The sequence below is a fragment of the Taudactylus pleione genome, unplaced genomic scaffold (genome assembly GCF_031769625.1).
Source record: "Taudactylus pleione unplaced genomic scaffold, aTauple2 ptg000282l, whole genome shotgun sequence".
In the NCBI taxonomy this organism is placed as follows: domain Eukaryota; kingdom Metazoa; phylum Chordata; class Amphibia; order Anura; family Myobatrachidae; genus Taudactylus; species Taudactylus pleione.
The window spans coordinates 15,325,014-15,343,335 of NW_028284684.1; the positions used below are offsets into that span (position 1 = coordinate 15,325,014).

The 18,322-nt window shown below is 42.9% G+C and overlaps 1 protein-coding gene across 14 annotated transcripts in view; it reads left to right on the forward strand.

Moving 5' to 3' along the window:
* Window positions 1-18,322, forward strand: part of NCOR2 (nuclear receptor corepressor 2) — a 535,580-nt gene that overhangs the window by 486,408 nt on the left and 30,850 nt on the right. For 8 of the 14 annotated variants that reach the window (XM_088482142.1, XM_088482127.1, XM_088482128.1 and 5 more), the window contains 6 exons: window positions 1,109-1,336; window positions 2,700-2,948; window positions 3,799-3,948; window positions 5,720-5,830; window positions 7,095-7,263; window positions 8,377-8,897. In XM_088482142.1, coding sequence (XP_088338268.1) covers window positions 1,109-1,336; window positions 2,700-2,948; window positions 3,799-3,948; window positions 5,720-5,830; window positions 7,095-7,263; window positions 8,377-8,897 — 1,428 coding nt within the window. The remainder of the gene's footprint in view (window positions 1-1,108; window positions 1,337-2,699; window positions 2,949-3,798; window positions 3,949-5,719; window positions 5,831-7,094; window positions 7,264-8,376; window positions 8,898-18,322) is intronic. The other 6 variants (XM_088482138.1, XM_088482137.1, XM_088482139.1 and 3 more) reach the window with 2 other exon arrangements.

Here is an 18,322-nt window from a genome sequence, read left to right on the forward strand (position 1 = left end):
CCAAGGTATCCTGTGGAACCCTATGGACTTCGTAGAAATAGTGATAACAAAGGTAAGTTCTTACCATATCTCATATTTTTCCTCTTTCTTTGAGTGATTTGCTTGTTTGTGTGTTGTTGCGGCATATAGTTCTATGGTTAGGGATCTGTTGTCCTTTCAGTAAAGGGAGGGGTTTTCCCTGTTCTTCCAGTTTCTCTCTCCTCTCCGACTCTACTTGGACTTTGTTAAACATAACTGGGTCATGTGAGGTCTAGAGGTGGAGGAGTCTGTTTCAATAATCTTCAGATTTAAAGTGCCAGGCTCCACTCACCACTGACCATACCCCAGCGTTACTCCAGTGTCCCCCATGGATTTGGAGAAATGGATTTTGCTGGTATTTACAAAAATCCTGTTTTTCCTTTTGGACAGTGAACACTGAAGCAAACATATTAGGAAATTACAACTCTATTTTTTTTTAAGTAATGATTTCAGGAAATACTCTTTATACAGATGATCTTTGCCAGGAGTTTAAATCTATATTGGTATCGCTTGTATATTTTAATGTTATAAGATGCCAAAAAGGCTATAAAGCAGAACAGAAAAAATGGTATCTTTACTTAGACAAATAATAATAATGGTTTACTGATGGTGGGTTAGTACAAAAGATATAGTAGTACTTACCCCTTTCCGCTGTCCCTAGGAACCTATGAGATGTATGGGTTCTTTGCCCTCCTCATGTTTTTTTCACACAGCAGCTACTGGGTGGACAGCACAACTGTTACACCAGTATTCTGCTTTCATTTCCCTTCTTGCGGGCAGGTGGGACGTCATGTTGTGGTTACACCCGCCTCTAACTGACCGTGTTGTATGATAGGAGATTGACATGGAACTGGAGAGAGAGAATGTCCGACCCTGTGCTGAGCCTAGACGCAGTGATACGCCAGAATTAGATCACTGTAACAGTACTGCCAAGATCCTTTTTTAGTCACAAACCATTCTGAAACTAAAATTGCAAGTTTCCAGCTTTGAAACACTCACCATATTAATTGGTTTAAAAAGACAAAAAAATGTTGAACATCTCCTTTAATTGTGTTTGTTATATGCGGAGTGTATTTTTCTTTACCTCCAGGAGGCATAAGTTCTGGGAAACCTGTGACTCAGGAGAGGAAGAGCACCCCTAATCCAAGAGAAATGTTAAGTTCCAAGTCTCCTCACACCACAGTCCCTGAACATATCCATGCCATGTCCACCTATGAGCACTTACTGCGTGGCGTCAGCCAGGCTGATCTCTATAGAGGTCACATCCCCTTAGCGTTTGACCCTGCAGCCATTTCCAGGGGGATCCCACTGGAAGCAGGTATAGTATATCATCTACTTCTCACATTTCTACTGATGTCAGTTTGTTGAACATCTCCTGCATTTGTAGTAACTTGTACATATACTGACATTGCTGAAACGTTTTACGTTATCCCTATTATTCCCAGGTATAGTAAAGCTAGTCAAGTCAAAAATGATTGATTTATATTCAGGCATTTTATTTAGGTTTTGCCCCTGAATATTGTTTGTTTTGCTGCTCTGACCTTTAGTTAATCAAAGTTCTTCTAGGGTTTGAAGAGTAGTAAATGGGCAGTGTATTTTCTTTTCTCTTATACTGGGTACTCGCGTAACTGTCCCAGCGGCCACTTTGGTAAGCTATACACACTCAATATGTCTGGCCAGACCTCATAACTTTCAAATTTTCCCAGCCAGTTATGATATCCGTGTTGGCGGTTCATGCATCCTGTGTACTGGTGGTCAGTGTGTAGCCCGTACACACAGCCGGATGTACTAGTAAATCTGCAAGATATGTCAGCATCAGCTATGCTGCAGGGCTAACCTGATATATCTGTGAATGACATTCACAGACATATCATCTGTACACACATATAGATGCACTTAGCGATATGTAGTTCGTCAGCTGTACAAATAACGTCATATAGTGTATACTACCCAACTTTAGCAGTAGTTTCCCTCCTCTAACACTCTGCATAGGCTGCTCTGCCTGCCAGACTCTGTGACTGGGCAGATTCAGCCATTCAGAGAAGACAGACTGTAATAGGATGTGTGTGGGGTTAGCTACAAGGGCAGACAGAGAACTTATGATGAAAGAACTCCCTGTACAGCAAGTGAGCGTTTTCCAATACCCTACTCTTTATATTCAATACTGCATTATCATTGTTCTTGCAAGAATATGGGCACTACATTTTACACTATAATATTATGTTTTCATAGTATTATGTCCCTTTCCATGCTGAATTTACAGATTTAATGACTTAATGTCTGTATCTATAGTTCTTCACTTTTACAATACATTGGAGATGTCCTCTAATAATATGAACCTTTCTATGCCACTACACCACATCCATCTGGGCACAGCAGTATTTGGCAGCCCTATCAACAGCTGGTAATCCGAATGTTTCTATAGAGCACTAAGATTTGCTCCCTAAATTAGCTTATTTAAATGACCGTTGCACTGATCAGTATATACTGTTTTAATTATTTACATATGCAAATATTTAATGAATGGTTTTTTGTTGAGCAAGTTAGGTGGAAGGGCCATATTATTCCAGCATGTTGTATTATATAGTTTTGTTATTTGTGATGTATTCAGAGCCCTACTGAAAATAGCTTTGCATTATCAGCAGAATGTAAAAGGTGGTCATTTTTTTTTCTTTTTACAGCTGCCTATTACTTACCCAGGCACTTGACCCCAAATCCAGCTTACCCCCACCTCTATCCACCATACCTTATTCGTGGATACCCCGATACCGCTGCCATGGAGAACCGCCAGACAATCATCAATGATTACATCACCTCTCAGCACATGCACCATAATCCAACGACTGCCATGGCACAGAGGGCTGACATGTTGCGAGGACTGCAACCGAGGGACCCCACAATGGCTCTCAACTACACAGCAGGTCCTCGAAGTATGCACTGAATGTCTGTCACACGTTATTGTAGAATGCCATGGAAGACCTGCTATATGTCCAGTAGTTGAGGATCTGATTGCGGTCAGACAAGGAGGAGAGTTGACTGTACAAGTCTCCGTTTGTTAATTACTCACATCCTATAATGCACTGTTAGATGTGATCTACTTCCATAGTATCATATGTCTGTATTGTACAATTGGTAGCCTAATTCTAGGCTAATAATATGCTCACACAGCAAGTATAGGTGGTAGCCCAAGTGCATGGTCCTAGTACCCCATCACATGTCACCGGTTACTGGCTTTACTCTTAGTGACGTAAGTAAAAGTTCAGACACCTTGTAGCTTAGTGGTGTGATCTATTCTAGAAAAACCGATCAACAAACAAAATTAATGCTACTCTCTTAGTCCTAAGGATAATGTTGGTTACCAGACAGGTTCCTTTTATGACCTTTTTTTCCTATAGTGTAATGTTCCTTCCTGGTAATAGTGCCTCTGTGTGCATTTGCTATCTGCTTCTACCTGTAAACCAGGATGAAATCTGTAGTGTGCTGTGCAGTATCACAACATTGAAGTGCTGCTTGATGTAGAAGACACAAATTGTAAGGTTGGCACACTAAAGGGAATTAATGTGTAGATGAAAGCTGTGCAATAATTAAGTGCCCAGCAGATGTCAGGTTCAGGAAATGTATTAAACATTAAAGTCAAATTAGATGCAATTTGCTGTTGCATTGAATATTATATTTCTTTCAATGATTAGAGATTATACTGACTGTACTTCATTAATAATGAACAATGTAACATCACCAGAACAGCAACTGATGTCCAGTGTCCTCTTTTACCATTCACAGGAATCATAGACCTATCTCAAGTGCCACACCTGCCTGTCCTCATACCTCAGTCTGCAGGCTCCCCTGCTGCCACCATGGACCGAATAACATACATTTCCGGAGGGCCCCAGACATTCAGCAACCGACTAAGCAGCTCCCCTCTCTCCCCAGGTACCAGCATGCAGTTATTGGGTTCCTTGCTACCTCTGCCTGCTGGAAGATACTCCAATAACAGTTAGGCAATGGGCATTTGTGAATTTAAGTAGCATTCATTACATAGTGCCACAGTGTGTAATTTATTAGACAATAACACAGTCTTATCCACTCTATATGCTGACACATAGTGCCTAATTTAAAATGCTGGGTTCCTGGTCCAATACCCTGGATACTCCATTAATACTACTAGCTGGGTTCTTGTCACCTGAAATAAGCGGAGGGCATTTATTTTTTATTGTCATAAACTATATACTGCAGTACTTGGCCAAAAATTATTTCCAGATCGCAGTTAATGAAACGTTTATATTTCAATGCAAATTCCGTATACACTTTAGCTTGGCTTGACTTAGTTTGTTATTGAATTGGATCCAGATACCGAAAGTAAATCTGTGGATTTGCATCATTTGTAGACCTGTACAATTGACCAAATTCTCTCTTTCTATGTGGCTTTTATAGGGTGGGGCTCTAGACTGCACACCCTAATAGTAATGAAAGGTGCCATCATGCTGAAATTTTAATATACACATTACTGTTCACATTTAAATGTATTTTGTAATTATATATAATTTCAGAGGTAGTTAGCATATCAGTGGCCAATGATATGGGCCTGCCCACCAGCGTCATGAGCAGGTCCCTAACACTCTGTGGTTCACATCTGAGATGAAGGGCACCACAAAAGACAGCCCAGCCAATGACCTCCCCCAGGGCATCACACAAAAAAAAGAGTGATAGTGAAATGTTTTATGCCAGTGACCATGCTTGAAATTTATGGTTTTAATGGAATTTATGTTGGGTGGATTTTACTTACATTTATCCATCATTAATCAGATTATGTGCACACTGATGGCTTCTCAGACCATCATCAGCTATCCACTCTTTTACTAGGTGGACACAGTGGGGTTGTTGGCAGTCACACAGCTGGCAATTAGAAACAGGGAAAAGATAGTAACAAAGGATGGAAGTGTGAGACTGTTTAACCTTCAGGGGTGGCACCTGGTTGTGGTATCACCAGGCTTCGTAAATGGTCTTATTTTTATATTTTGTCGGAACTTTATTTGTTTTTGTCTACTTGATGAATTTTGCCAAAAATTGTTTTGTTTTTTACAATTGGGGGAGGCTTAACCTCTTCATTCTGCGTTCTATGTACTGGACTTCAGACTTATTTACTAAAAAAGATTTTCACTCATCTGTGCATGTAGTACTCTTGACACTTAGGTGCCTATGTAGCAAGCTTTTTTTCATAAAATTATGTAGAAACTGCAGTACTGCATAATTTTATGTATTATAGCTATGTACTAATGGCACAATGCGGGAGATTTCACAGTAATCACCTGCACAGTGCTATTTAGCACTGCAGATCGCAGTCCCCATTATTATTAATGGAGACTGCGATCTCAGCCCTATGTACCAAACTCCGAGAAACAAAGTTTTTCTGACTTTGGCCCTGGTAGCTGCTTTATACCTAAGAAGGCTTACAAACACGGAAGAGATCTCTCTCCCGCAGCCCCCGGCACAGGTGCAGTGTCGGCTTCAACAATTTGCTGGGGATATAACTCACAGTTACCGCAACCGTTGTCCCTGCAAGGGATGTTTTCATCCATAATTGCGTCAGTTCAACGTTTATTAATACATAGGCTCCTTTGTCTGTCACACGTTATAGAAGTACATGACAGGTTTATGGCTTAGACTTCATCTTCCTGTTACATAAATGATGATCTTATTACAGCAACAACCGCACATATGACCAAGCAAACCTCGTCAATCTCAGAGCGTGAGCGCGAGAGGGAAAAGTCGGTGCTTACAACAACGGTGGAGCACGCTCCGATATGGAGACCAGGTTAGTGAGACCGATTTATTGGGGGGAAATCAGTTAGCTGCAATAACCCATTTATACAAGTAAATGCGACTTATACCCCTTTTCCACCAAAATGACAGGTCCCACCCACGTTTTCCAACACTGTTCCAACCAGTGTAAGAGCACACTGCACCCATGTCTGCCCTGCAAAACTTTATGATGTCCATTTCTAATGAAAAATAAAGAGTGCATTGCATCAATCATGGTCAATTGTCAATCTCTGAGCACACCACCTAGCTCCAATCAGTGGCTTTTAGCGTGAACCGGGTCAGACCTTTACCCGGAACAGTGTCTGGGTCAACCTGGTAGCTACCAGGGTTGGTTTCCATGGTAATATTTCTCAGAACCTTTCATACCAAACCTTGACCCGCGTTCCCCTACAATAACACGGGTTAAAAGTTTGGTGGAAAAGGGTTATAAATGTTGCCAACAGCATATTTTTTGCTTTTCAATTATCGGCATAAGTTAACCCGCGTAAAATCTTCATAGGATTTAACAAAGATATGTCTTCGTAGCCCCAGTGCAGTTGAAAAGTTGGGGAAAATCCCTATTTTAAAATAGAAATGTCGGGAGTGGTTTAGAATCCTGGGACACCCCTCACCCCCTAATGATTAATTAGGCACTTAGAATTATTTAATTAGCATAATTTGGTCACTAATAAAGTATAATTTTTGGGGTGATATTCTGCAAAATGCTGAATATTGGTTTGAAAGATGTGGGACAGGTATGGTGGGTGTTGTATTGATGGGGCAGGCGTATTTAAGCTTCCAGCTGAAGGTTACAGGTGTTTTTAACACATTTTTAAAAGTGGCTTAAATGACAGAAAAATCAACTTAAAGTCATTGTATGCACCCCAAATATATGTAGAGCATTTATTTGATGAAAAACACTTTTTCACTGTTATTTAAAAAATGCAAAAATCGGCCATTTGACACCTTTTAAGAGCCACAAATTCTTAATTTTTGGCCACTAATAGACTTCTATACTGTTATCCAATATTAGATTGGACTTTTTTGAGGTGCAATTGATTTACGCATTCGGTGGAAAGCGCAAGTCACGGTAAACCAAGATTTTATCACGGCTAATTGGATTGGACCCTATGCTTAGCTTTGTAGACTTCCAACATACGTTTAGTATAATCTTCCTGCCCAAACTATTTTAGCTAGTGACTAGGCAATGCATTTTGGAACACAAATGGGTCAAGGAGATTATTCTCGCAATGGTTTTAGATAATTTTTTGTTGCAGGCACAGAGCAAAGCAGTGGGCGCTTGTCGGCACAAAGTCACAGCCACCAACACTCCCCAGTATCTCCACGAACAAACGAAAATGTCCAGCAGCGGCCCAGCGTTCTTCAAAATACTGGCATGAAAAATCTCATGACAAGCACAGAGAGCATCACTCCCTCCGTATTACGGTAAGGACTATATGGGAGTATGAGGGAATATATTATCTACACTACAAGTCAAAAATGTTTGAACACCACTATTTTTCCAATTTCATTGAGAAAGAGATTAGTCCCGTGAATAACCTGAAATGGTGCAAAAGCAGGTAAAAAAAAACAAAAAAACTGTTTAGGTTAGTAATAAAAACTGTAAAATAATGTAAATATGACAGTTATAAAGGTGGGTGGACTATGCTTGACTGGGCCATAAAGCACGACCAATGGACTACTGAAGACTTTAGTCTTATGGACCAAAAAAAAAAAATCAAAAATTTTAATGCTTTGGTTCATCATGAAGGGTTTTGTACGCCATGGAGTAGGTGAAAGGATGGTTCTCCAGTATGTATTTACCAAGCTATCTGGTATATTTAAGCCCAAAATGTAAAAGGAGAATGCTTTCAAAAGCAAAACACCACATGTTATGTTATTAAAAACATTGTCCTTTTTATGTCCGAGCTTATGCATGCCAAGAAGTGATGGCTTAGTAAAGAAACCCCTGCAACAACAAATGTCAAACATGAATGGTCTGGGGCATTTTTGCTGTATCACTAGTCGGCGACTTGCACAGAATGACTGGCATCCTAAACCAAGGGACTCTAAACAGAATTTGGCAACGCCAAAGGGGTCATCCTTCAACAAGATAATGACCCAAAACATGCCTCCAGGCTATAGTAGAACTACCTTTGAGGAAAAGAATAAGATGGCAGGCTTAAAATAAATAATTGGCCAGCACAGTCTCGTGACTGTCAGTGACTGTGACACTGTAACGTAGCATTTCGTATGAAGATACACCCACAGTTGCAGACAGATTATAGGCATGCCGCATATCATTTTAATCAGCAGAAGCTGCTTGTGTGTCCTATTCACATCACTTTGCGAATAAGATGCATTTGAAGGTAAAAAGTCACACGGAAAGACGCTCAGCGCTACCTAGTCACACCACTGCATGATGCGACTAGAAGGGATGTTTAGTAAGATGTTTGGGAACACATCTGTATATTAAAATAGTTTAAATACTTCCCTTAAGTGATTGTAGATGTTAACATTCTAAGGCTTAACTTTTTTTTTTTTTTCTTCCATCAACAGAACGACCTCCAGTTCCTCACCCATACGGTCCTCAGCAATGCTGTCAACCTCCTCTCACCGCTTAGCAAATGAAAGAGAGAGCTTCCAGTCTGCTGAAAATGCCATGGTACAGAAGGAAATCGCAAGGTCACGAGAATCCAAAATTGAGCGCTCAAGGACTGAAAACATTTACAACTCAAAGCTGCCACCTGCAACTGTTGAGCAGATGTCACCCATTAATAGTATGGAGTCCCGGCCTCACCCTTCAGCTGTGGCAAGTGCAGCTCACCAGTATAACAACGGACAGGGGAAAAATCAACCGCATCAGCCCCTGGATCAGAGTGCAGTGCCAGCCAGTGAGCAGCATATTAGGGACAAGACCCCAAATAAACCATTTTCCATGCAGGAACAGGAGCTCCGATCACTCGGTAAGACCACCTTGACTGCGGCCAACTTCATAGACGCCATTATCATGCGTCAAATTTCTTGTGATAGCGGGAAGCGAGAAAGAGCCTCGCTAGATATCAACACCAGTAGTGATGGTAAGACATACAGGTGCAGGTAGTTCAAAGCTTTTAGCTTATTATATATACATAGAATATATTTATTTATTTTATTTTTTCAGTTTTTGTAATGCACGTTTCGGTGATTGGCTTTTCCAGCTTCCCAATTTTTACTTTTTTTCACAAATCATCCATCTCGATTTTGTTTATTTTTTAATTTTTCTGATTATATTTATTTTTGGGCAAGGAATAACTGGGTGTTTTGCCTTATTTGAGCTTGGCTTGGCTTGTTCAGCTGTTTATAAAGCGGTGGTTTAATTTGAGCGCCTTAACAGACTAGCTAGGCCTTGTGGCCCCTTTGGCAGTAGATGGGGTAATTATATAAATTCACTTTTATTACAAATACATCATAAATAAATATTATTATTATTAATATATGTTTTAACAGGTAAAATTTCTAGTTGATTTATTTTATAGGTCTAAAAGTAGGTATAGTATAGAAAAATTGGGGATTTATTTCCTTAAACTTTCTTCTTAGGAAAAGTGGTCACAGGTCCTAGGCCAAGTTGACAACCTGCGTTTAATTTGCTAGCATCATCAAGCTTTTTGTATACTGCATGTTACTGGTTTCCCTAATACTACAGGAAAACCTATCCTTACCCTGGTACCTCTGTTGTTAGTGGTCTTGATTAGTGGGGAGATGTATCAATGTATCAATCCTTATAAAGACTGGCGAAGCTGCCCCACAGAACCAAGCAGCTTTTACCTACTGTATCATTTTATATAAAATGCTAGCTATAAGGTTGCTATGGGTAGCGTCTCCACTTTTTAGAAGGCTTGATACATGTCCCCTTGTTTCTTTAACCCACTACTATTTAGGCCAGCAAAGCATAGTTTGCCTGGTTGATTACAGAATCTTTGAGTAAGGGGATGCAGGGGTTTGGAGAATGTAAACATCGATTTTGAGTTTAACTGAAACGAAGGAGCCTTGTTATCACTATGGCCATTAACCCTATCATTGCCAAAGGAGTATGGAACATGTTGCTCTGCACTTACTAATCTTGGCACTATTGATCATACAAATCTGTTCTGGGGGGCGTGAGCACAGTGGCTAACAGGAAAGCAAACACCCAGGAGTTATATTATCATTATATAAATTATAATTTATAGTTCAGAGGCCTGGTCTGTATAAATGATTGCAGAAGTGTTTGGGAAATAACTGTATTATGTATTGGTTTCATGCCAATATTCATAGTGACTGATCTAGTAACCAGTACATACTTTTCCTTCAAGTTAACTCATCGCAGTCACAGAATACTAATACTAAGTTTTGGGGGTTATACTTTCTTCTCCCATAACCCATTCCCATTTTGCACAAGAACCTGATACATGCTGCTCATGGCATCTTAACTTTAACCCGAAAGTACCCCAATTTTTATTCCAACTCCTGAGTGTTTCATTAACAAAACACAAGGTTCAGCCAAAGTGCAGAAGCTCCTGTGTCCTGAGGATCCCAGGAGAAGCTGCAGCATTTGGTGATTCCATCGCCTTCAGAGGATTAGCTGCTCTCTATTTATGCAGATGGTGGGTCTGACTGTTAGCAGATTGCGGTCACCTTGAGGGTAGCTTGGCTTGGTGGCGTGTCCTCACTCTTACATTTTCAGCTCTAATAAGCAGCTTATAATCATGCCATGCAGAACGCTGCATTGCCTGCTCCGTGGTTCTGAGATATAGTGGTAAATTTACTAAGATGTGAGTTCTATTTAAGAAGTGATGTTGCCCATAGCAACCAATCAAATTCTACTTCTCATTTATCTAGCACCTTCTAGAAGATAATACCTGGAATCTGATTGGTTGCTATGGGCAACATCACTTCTTAATAGAACTCCCATCTTAGTAAATTTACCCCTTGTCTGGGTTGTGGACATGAACAGCTGTGCAAAATGTACATGTATGTGTAGATCAGCCGCTTTATGTATAGTGAGACACATGGGTACTTACTTATATAAGCCTGGGAGAGCAAACCATAGAGAGGAGTCATTATGATACAGGGCACTAGGGCACATTAATCTGCATTACATGTCATTGTTTCAAACGATCCAATTATATAGATAATTTAATAGATAAAATGGGAAATTTTCCCATTGAGCTTGTATGTGTTGTAGATGGGAAGGCACCTGCAGACACGTCTAGGATGGAGACGATAAATGTTCTCTTCCCATGGAAAGCTACGTACAAGACCTGACTAAAATGTTCCTCACTCATTTATTTGTAGAGCCGTGCATCTTTTACTAATACTTTTTTACCAGAATTTTTTTTTTTTTTTTTTTACAGTAAATAGTGTCACGTAGTAAATTCCAACGTTTCGGAGCACTGAGCTCCTTTGTCCAAGGTGTGAACAAGTGTACGTAACATACCTTTAAATAGAAAGAAGTGACCACCCGCTGTGTGCACAAACAAGACCAGCTGCTCTGTCTCGGTCCGTTTCCCAGGAACAAATTTCCTTTTTAAAAGCGTAGCGGTGCGGTCGCCCCTTGTCATCTGAAACCCTGCTGGCCGTGTACACATCCCATGCGACCACGTCAGTTAAGTGATTAAACAAATTAGTGCAACATTCTAAAGTGAGAAATATTTACCAAAGGAGACTGCTGAAGACCGTTGCCTATCTTTTCCATGACTTACAATGTAATGCGGGCTATACATCTATGGCCCGGATTCCCCGTTCTGCTGATCTGACGCGATCCAGAGGTGTGTGGAACAGTTGATACGGAATTTAGTGGAATAACCATTGTAGCAGTTGTGGAATGTGTGTGCTTTTAATGTAATGCAAAAAAAAAACATTTTCATCAACCAAAATTAAATCAGCCATTTTTGGCTTTCTGTGCAGCATCTGGTTGTGTTGTATGGCTGGACTGAGGAGAGGCAGTAGAAAGATAAACAAGTCATTGTCATTGGTGACTGTCGTTCACCATTCATCTCCGCTAAACCTTTCTCTTCTGATTCTGGAAAAAACTTTTGTGCCTACATAGGCATTTCTGTTGCCACCCGCCAGCCTAGAGTAACTGTGTGTCATTACTTTTGTTTGGCCTTATGCTCTCTGCTGGACACAGCACGAGGATACTTGTTCCATATGTTTTGCAAAAGTTGCGATGGCAGCTGCGGATACCAAGGATGCCACAGAGATTACCAATGGAGGGCCATACATAGTAACATTTGGGACTTTATTTTCAGCTTCTTAACCGAGCTGGTATTCCAGTAGATTTCAAAAGGTATCTACTGGAATATCATCTGTGGTGTGATGATATTCCTCAATTTACAATTTCATCTTCAGGGTCCATAGGGCTCCACAGGGAGACATTGGGGTGTAGGTGGGACCTGGAGGACCGGACACCAACAGCTAAGCTTTTCAATCCCAGGATGCTTCGGTCCTTCCCCCTATATCCTGCCCACAGCCTGAGGGCACTTCAGTTTCGTTGGTGTCCGGCAGGAGTTGGACCACCATTAAGCAGTCCAAGCTTTCATTTTATGATTTCATTTACTTTTTATTTTTTACCAAACAAGTGAGCAGCACCAGACTGTCCTGCAGATGTCTGTGCTGTGGCGCCATGACACCAAGCCTGTGCTAGTTTCTCCCGGCGGGGGCTCTGAGGGGGACTAGCTAGCAGGTTCCCCAGACTGCAGCCCGGAATCCAGGTACAGGTAAGGCGGGTGCAGTCTTGCCTCCGGTCTCAGGAGACGGACCGGAGACGCTGATGTGGACACTGGCTCGCCCACTACTCCACTAGACCACCGGGGCATAACGATACTGGCGCAGAGGCATATTATAAAGGCCAGGGGACCCGGTGGTTAATGTCGGCCAGGGGATAAGGCGCTCTTCCTGCAGCCCCTCCCCCAGCTCAGTGCGCCTTTCCACAGCGCTCTTGGTGTTACCTGAGCTGTTTCTCCCTCACCCTCCGCCCCCTCATAGAATGCATCAGCCATTTTAGGCAAGCAGGTTTCCGTGAAACGTTTGGTCCAGTCTTCCTGTATACCACACCCACGGGCCAGGTTATACAGCGCTATATCCTACCAGCCACTGTGGTCTGTGTAGGTGATTTTAGTGCCCATTGCAGACATGTAATGTTTTTTTCTGCATTTGTATGTGACTTGTGCTAGCGCTAATCTCTATTTTCTATACTGTCAGTTTATAACTGTCCATATTTTCTACTATACCCTGACATTCTAAGGTATTGGGGGTTCATTGTACCTCACATCTGCTATTTAAGTGTGAGGACCATCACATACTATATAGCGCAGTTGCTCACTACACTGTGCCATATATAGCGTGGTTGCACAGTACATTGTGCCATATTACACATACTGCAAGGTGTTCATTGCACTGTGTCATACTGTTTTATTATCGTGACTATGTCTGGCAGAGGAAAGAATAACAAGCAGCTATGGATACGGCTCTCCTGGCCTCCAGGATACATGCCACTTCGGTAGTGGCCCGCCGTATTCTTTAGCTACGTTCCTGGAAAGCAGATTCAGAATCAAAATGGGCTCTAGAGTCTCTGCCTTATGCAGGAGACATCCTATTTGGTCCAGAATTGGATAAAATTGTGACTACTTTCGCGACGAACAAGATGGCATTCCTGCCGCGGACATCATCCTTTCGGTCCTCCTTTCCATGGGTCAGTCCTTTCCATGGCAACAGACATCAGCCAAGGCCTCCAAGCCAGGGTGGGAGGCCGACTTCTTCAATTCGCCCAAGTTTGGCATCAAACCACTTCAAATGCCTGGGTAAGAGAAGATACACCCTCTCCTTCCTGAGGCGACCCCCCCAACAGTTCTTTTGCACAGGTCCTCCATCGAATCCAACCAAGGCCTTTCTGCTCCAAAAAGCCATTCAGTCCTTACTGAAATCAGGAGCAATAATTTGGGTCCCCTCCTCACAACGGGGCAAGGGCTATTATTCTACCCTTTTCTTAGTTCAGTAGCCCAATGGGCCTCATCGGCCTATCCTCAACCTCAAGTCTCTGAACAAGTTTATCAGGGTGCCCAGGTTTCATATGGAAACCCCCCGTTCTATTATCCTAGATATGGAGCCTGTAGATTTTATGGTATTCCTAGACATTCAGGACGCTTACCTACATGTACCTATAGTGCATTTTCATCAACAATATTTCTGGTTTGCTACACTGCAGCAATAATACCAAATCCAGGCTCTTCCTTTTGGCCTCTCAACGGCCCTTCGGGTCTTTACCAAGATCATGGCAGTTATGGCTGCCTCTCTTTGTCGTCAAGGGATCAGACTGCTCCCATACTTAGACGATCTTTCGCTGTTGGCAAGCTCCTGGAGACTCTTCACAGCCATTTGCAGGTAACCATTGCCTTTCTACAAATGCACGGTTGGCTGATCAACTGGAAATAGTCTTCTCTGACACTCTCTCAAAGGATGGTACATTTGGGAGCTCTCCTGGACTCTAGAGTTCAGAGAATCTTCCTAACGGCAGACAAGATTTCAGCACTACAGCACAGACTACGCTGACTGCTTCACAATCGCAGAGTGTCGATTCACTCTGCAATGCAGGCCTTGGGATCAATGTTGTCCACCTTCGACATGGAGATCGTCCAGTTTCACTCCAGGCCCCTCCAACACCTGATCCTTTCCAAGTGGAATGTGCTACTCCATCTGCTCAAATCCCAGACGATGAGCCTCCCCCCAGATGTTTGCCTGTCTCTAGCCTAGTGGATACAGACTTTCCCATTTGAACAAGGGTCGTTCCTTTTGGATCCCGGACTGGGCTTTCCCCACCACGCAAGCCTCTGAGGGTGGGGGCGCAGTAAATGGCCAGCACTCCTTCCAGAGCAGATGGTCCCCAGTCGACAATATCTCTTCCCTCCAATATCCCTGTTTCCTCGAGTGCTTCGAAAGTTCAGACAGGAGGGAGGCACAGTCATGTTAATAGCTCCGGCCTGGCCCAAACGTCACTGGTACTCCGATCTTCAAAGGCTCTCAATAGTCGTTCCTCTTCAGCTTCCTCTACGAGTAGACCTGTTGTCTCAGGGTCCATGTTTACATCCGGACATAGCCCGTCTGTTTTTAACAGCTTGGCTCTTGAGACATCCCTCCTAACGGCTAAGGGTTTTTCCAGCTCTATGATACAGACCATGCTAAAAGCACGTAAACCAACCTCAGCCAGAACTTACCACAGAATATGGCATACATATTTCCAATGGTGTGCTCCAAGAAACTATGACCCTCAGATCTTTAAGGTTTCTAGAATTCTTGCCTTTCTTCAAACTGGATTGGAGCTATGCCTCCGCCCAGCATCTCTGGAAGTGCAGGCCTCTGCTTTGTCTATCTGGTTTCATCGCAGAATTGCTCTTATACTGGATGTTCACACCTTCATGCAGGGTGTTCTATGAATACAACCTCCCTTTTTCCCTCCTGTGGCTCCATGGGATTTGTCAGTGGTGCTCCAAGCACTTCAGGAGCCTCCATTCGAACCCGTGGAATCAGTGGATGACAAATGGCTCACTGCGAAGACTGTTTCTTCAGGCTATAGCATCTGCCCTTAGGGTATTGGATTTAGGGGCGCTTTCATGTCGCTCCCCCTTTTTGATATTTCATCAGGACAAGACTGTTCTTCAGGCTTCCTTCCCAAGGTGGTTTCTCGCTTTTTCCTGAATGAGGAAATTGTGGTTCTGACCTTTAATTCACCAGACCTACAGGTGAGACTTCTTTGGATGTGGTCCATACTCTAAAGATCTATGTGGACCGTACTACTTCCATGCGGAAATCGGACTCCCTCTTTGTCCTATATGGATTCCACAATAAGATGGCGAGCTAACTAACAAACTCTGACCAGATGGATTTGCATGACTATCTCACAGGTTTACACGCAGACGGGCCTACAGTCTCTGCTCATTCTACTCGCTCTGTGGGTCCCTCGTTGGCAGCCCTGCCTCAGCTGAACAGGTATGCAAGCGGCCACCTGGTTTCCTGTCCACACCTTTCTTGGGTTTTATGCCTTTGATACATTTGCCTCTCAGGATGCTTCCTTCTGGCGTAGGGTTGTCTTATCAGCTCAGGAGTGTTCCCATCCTTGAACAACTGCTTTGGGTCATCCCCAATGTCTCACTGTGGAGCCCATGGACCCGAAAGAAGAAAAAGAGCGTTATGGTAAAACTTACCGTTGTTAACACTTTCCTCGAAGTCCATGGGGTCCACAGGGCACCCGTCCCGACGCTCCTAACTTCTATGGGTTTTCTTCTCTTTGTCACTTGTTTCCTTCTCTGTGTGAGAGTGAGATTCCTCAGTGTAGCAGTCTTCCTTCTCTCCTATCCTGCTCCTGCCTTGGGCTTGTTAACAAAACTGAAGTGCCCTCAGGCTGTGGGCGGGGTATAGGCGGAAGGACCAGAGCATCCTGGGATTGAAGAGCTTTGCTGTTGGTGTCTGGTCCACCAAATCCCACCTGCACACCAATGTCTTCCTGTGGACCCTATGGACTTCGAAGAAAGAGAGTTAACCAAGGTAAGTTTTACCATAACTCTCATTTTCCCACTGCCCTGTGCAAATATGTAATTGTTTTATATTTGTAACCAGATCATTTTGTGGCAGGTAGGACACAAAGCAGTTTGAAAGCATCTGCATACTATTAACTGTATACGCTTCTGTCAGATACGGTGGTGCTAGTAAGTTTGTGACCTCTTTAGAATTTCTACATAAATGTGACCTTAAAAATGTTCAGATCTTCATTAAAGTCATTAAAACAGAAAACTCAAAGTAAAAACATGCAAAAAATATGTACTTTTTCATTAATTTTTTTATCAAAATGATCCAAAATGAAAGTTCTTTATTGTGAACCTCTAGGAGTATCCATTTTGGTTGGAAAAATAAACCCCATTCCAAGGCAGGAACCTTATGTCAGGTAATACTCAGGTCATCGAGTGTTTTGCTGTCACAGGACCCAAACTGCTTACCATCATTGATGGAACTATAAAATGTGTATTGTACCAGCAGTAATGTCAGGGTATTTGTTCATGAACTGATGCTCAGCAGAAAGTGGGCCTTGCAGGAGGAAAGCATCCCTAGGCAAACAGATGAGTCTTCAAAAAAGTGTAAAGTAGAAGTAATTTTGCATATTGGAATCATAAGCACACCAGCCAATCTATACTTAATGGCAGAAAAGAAAAAGACAGCCAAGCTACAACTGATTGGCAGAAAAGAAGATGTTTTGTAATGGGCAAAGCAAAGTCCGGACCTTAGCACCATTAATATTCTGTGGTGGAATAATAAGAGATGTGTACAAGTGTATGTTCTCAACAGGGGCGGTGTCAAAAGGGGGGGGGAGCGGGAACTAATTGCCCGGGTTTGCCGGAGGGGCCCGGTGGCTCACCCCCCTCCCTCTATACCTCACAGCAGCCCAGCACACACTGCTGTGTGCTGGGCTGCAGTGGGAGACTGCTCTGGGCTGCTGAGCAGCAGCCGTCTCCTATGCCTGTGGGGCGAGCTATCACACTGACAGCACCCTCCTCCCCAGCGCACAGCACCACTACACGGCGCTGCAAATTTATTTTGAAAACCTTTTTTATCCTAAGGGGGCGTGGCCACACCTCCCACGATTAGGCCACGCTCCCGCGCCCGGCACGGCTTTCTACGTCCCTGGTTCTCAAACACTGAGCTGGCTCAGTGCTGTAAGGAGTACTTGGGGCATTTTTCAGCCAATACCTTGTACAAGCCTGATCACACAGAAGATGATCGCTACTGGCTACTGGATCAGGAGGTGTACTTACTTTTGCACACATGGTCTTATCAATGTTGGATTTATTTTTGTAGTATAAATACGGACACAGTATGGGTACTTTACACTTTTTAGTTTAGAGTTACCAAATTTTAGGACTTTATATACACTACATGGCCAATAGGTATGTGGACACTCCTTTCATTAGTGTGCTTGGCCATTTCAGCCACACCCATTGCTAACATACATAAAATCAGGCATACAGCCATGCAATCTCTATAGTCAAACATTAGCAGTAGAGTAGGATTGTACTGAAGGGGTTAGGTATGAAATCCTGGCGGCTGAATAGCCGCCGGAAGCCTGAACAAGAAGAATCCCAATGGGGAAGGTAAGTCAGCTAACCTAACCCTAAAACCCCCGGGGTGGTGCCTAACCCTAAGTCCCTCTCGGGTGTGCCTAAACCTAATCTTTCCCCCACCCCACCTCCACCCATCTGCGGCTAAGAGATAACTGTAGTTGGCTTACCTTTGTTCGGGAAGCCGTCTGTCAGGATTCAGTCATCGGGCTAAAGATAGGCGTCAGATGGCTTCCCGTCCGTCTGTATTTTGACTACATCCTGTATTGAAGAGCTCAGTGACTTTTAATGTGGCATTGTCATAGGATGCAGCCTTTCCAGCAAGTCCATCTGTAATATTTGTGCCCTGCTAGACCTGCAAACTGGTCAACTGTAAGGGC